At 43.0% G+C, this 2,500-nt stretch overlaps 1 protein-coding gene across 1 annotated transcript in view; it reads left to right on the forward strand.

Annotated features, from left to right (window-relative positions):
• Positions 1 to 2,500, forward strand: part of LOC143034680 (uncharacterized) — a 4,464-nt gene that overhangs the window by 1,470 nt on the left and 494 nt on the right. Inside the window, exons 3-6 of the mRNA XM_076201051.1 lie at positions 1 to 591; positions 724 to 1,647; positions 1,768 to 1,983; positions 2,248 to 2,500. The exon at positions 1 to 591 is cut by the window's left edge and continues 771 nt beyond it; the exon at positions 2,248 to 2,500 is cut by the window's right edge and continues 494 nt beyond it. Of these exons, the coding sequence (XP_076057166.1) occupies positions 1 to 591; positions 724 to 1,647; positions 1,768 to 1,983; positions 2,248 to 2,500 (1,984 nt within the window). The remainder of the gene's footprint in view (positions 592 to 723; positions 1,648 to 1,767; positions 1,984 to 2,247) is intronic.

A 2,500-nucleotide genomic window follows, 5' to 3' on the forward strand; every position in this document is an offset into this window, starting at 1 on the left:
GGACTTGTACAAACTCCTGCTCCTATCATTTTGAGTGACACTCCCTTAACGCATAACCCTACTGATGAGTTAGAGCGAGAACAGCCAAATTTGTTCCCTAGTTGTGCGGTAACCCGATCCCAAAAATTAAAAGACACACCTACACATTCACCCCTTCCTCCTCCAAGTGCTATTCCACAAATATTCACTGAACAGAGTTTATTAGAAGCACAACAGAATGACACTACTCTAACTCCCTTACACTCTAAAGTAGTTCCCAAGGAAGATATCCTACATCCTCCATCATTCTACTATCATGATAACATCCTCATGAGACTTTACAGACCACCGCAATTATCAGATGATGACACCTGGGCAGAATGTCACCAAATTGTATTACCCACCAGCTTGAGAACTCCTATAATGGAAGTAGCTCACCAAGGTCTCTCAGGTCATTTAGGAATAAGGAAGACATATCTTCGCCTTCTGAATGAGTTTTATTGGCCTGGCATGAAAAAAGATGTAGCTGAATTTGTTAAGAATTGCCACCCATGCCAGATTGTTGGGAAACCTAATGAAACTATACCACCATATCCATTGCAGCCTATTAAAGTACCTTTTGAGCCTTTCAGTAAATTAATTATAGACATTGTTGGACCTCTCCCAAAAACAAAGAAAGGCAACCAATAGATTCTCACCACACTTTGCCCAACTACAAGATACCCTGATGCTTTTTCTCTTAAGAATATCTCTGCTAAAACTGTTGCTAATACACTCACTAACTTGTTCACGACCTTTGGAATCCCAGAAGAAATCCAATCAGACAGAGGTAGCAATTTTACCAGTGTTCTATTTGCAGAAGTTCTAAAGCTGCTCGGTATTAAACAAACTCTATCAACAGCTTACCATCCTCAGTCGCAGGGGGCCTTGGAACGTTTTCATCAGACTATGAAATCTATGATTAGGAAGTTCTGCTGTGAGGAAGACAGAGATTGGGATGAGGGCCTGCAATTTCTTCTATTTGCCATAAGGGAAACACCATCAGAATCCCTAGGGGTCTCACCTTTTGAGTTGCTCTTTGGACGCAAGGTAAGAGGACCCCTCAAGGTCATCAAAGATCATTTGATCTCCTTACCTTCTACAAAGTTAGTCACGGTAAACAATTACATTACCTCTCTTAAATCTAACTTGGATAAAGTTCGTTCTTTTGCCAAAACTAACCTAGCTCATGCCCAGTCTGTAATGAAGACTAACTTTGACTCAAAAGCCTTGGTCAGAGAGTTCAAAGAGGGGGACTTAGTCCTGGCATACATCCCTATCTCTGGTTCACCTCTTAGCGCTAAATATCATGGACCATACAAAATTTCTAAGAAACTATCAGATTCTAACTATGTAATTTCAACACCCGACCGTCGCAAGGCTACCCAACATATTCATGTGAACCTAATTAAACCATATAAGACCACTAGCCCACTACTAGACTATGAGAAACAAGTGTTAGCGGTGAATACTGTACCTAATGTTATGTCTCATACACCTAATAATGCCATGTACATTAATTTTGACAAGATTTTACCAAACATTGACTCCCATCCTACCGATAATTCGCATATACTTGGTAACCTAGTTCCCTACCTTAGTCATCTCACGAATGAACATGCCAATGATGTAACTGAAATCATTCACAAATATGACTCTCTTCAAAGATGTGTCCGGCATCTGCAACATTGCCACTCATGACGTGAAGCTTGTACCTGGATCTTCTCCTATTAGGCACAATCCTTATAGAATCCACCCCAGAAGCGAGAGCAGATGAGGAGTGAAGTCAACTTCCTGCTCGACCACGGATTGGCCAGCCCGAGTCAATCCCCCTGGGCTTCGCCGTGCCTGCTGGTGCCGAAGGAGGGAGGTCAACTTCTCCTGTGTACGGACTATAGGAGAGTCAACTCTATAACTGTTCCTGACGCATATCCATTACCCCGCGTTGACGACCTAATTGACGAGGTGGGAACAGCCCAGTACATTACTAAAATAGATCTAATGAAAGGTTACTATCAGATACCTTTAACAGAAGAGGCTAAATTGATCTCTGCTTTTACAACACCATTTGGCCTCTATCATTATAATGTCATGCCCTTCGGAATGAGGAATAGTCCGGCCACCTTTCAGAGGGCAATGAACTACCTATTGCAAGACTTAATGGGTGTGGGGGTGTATTTAGATGACATCTTGATTTTTTCTCATGACTGGCAACAACACCTCCAACAGGTAGATGCTGTGCTATCCAGATTATGCCAAGCCAACCTGACTGTCAAACTCTCCAAGACCAGCTTTGGAAAGGCTACAGTGACGTATCTTGGACATGAAGTTGGGCAAGGCATCGTTCGACCCAAGACTGCTAACATCTCTGCTGTCATGGAGTACCCTGTTCCCGCTACCCGGAAGGCGCTCATGAGGTTTTTGGGTATGGCAGAGTACTATCAGAGATTCTGCCCGAACTTCGCCGAAGCTGCACTTCCTC

The sequence above is a fragment of the Oratosquilla oratoria genome, chromosome 17 (assembly GCF_046742065.1).
Source record: "Oratosquilla oratoria isolate Oo_2021 chromosome 17, ASM4674206v1, whole genome shotgun sequence".
Taxonomy (NCBI): Eukaryota; Metazoa; Arthropoda; class Malacostraca; order Stomatopoda; family Squillidae; genus Oratosquilla; species Oratosquilla oratoria.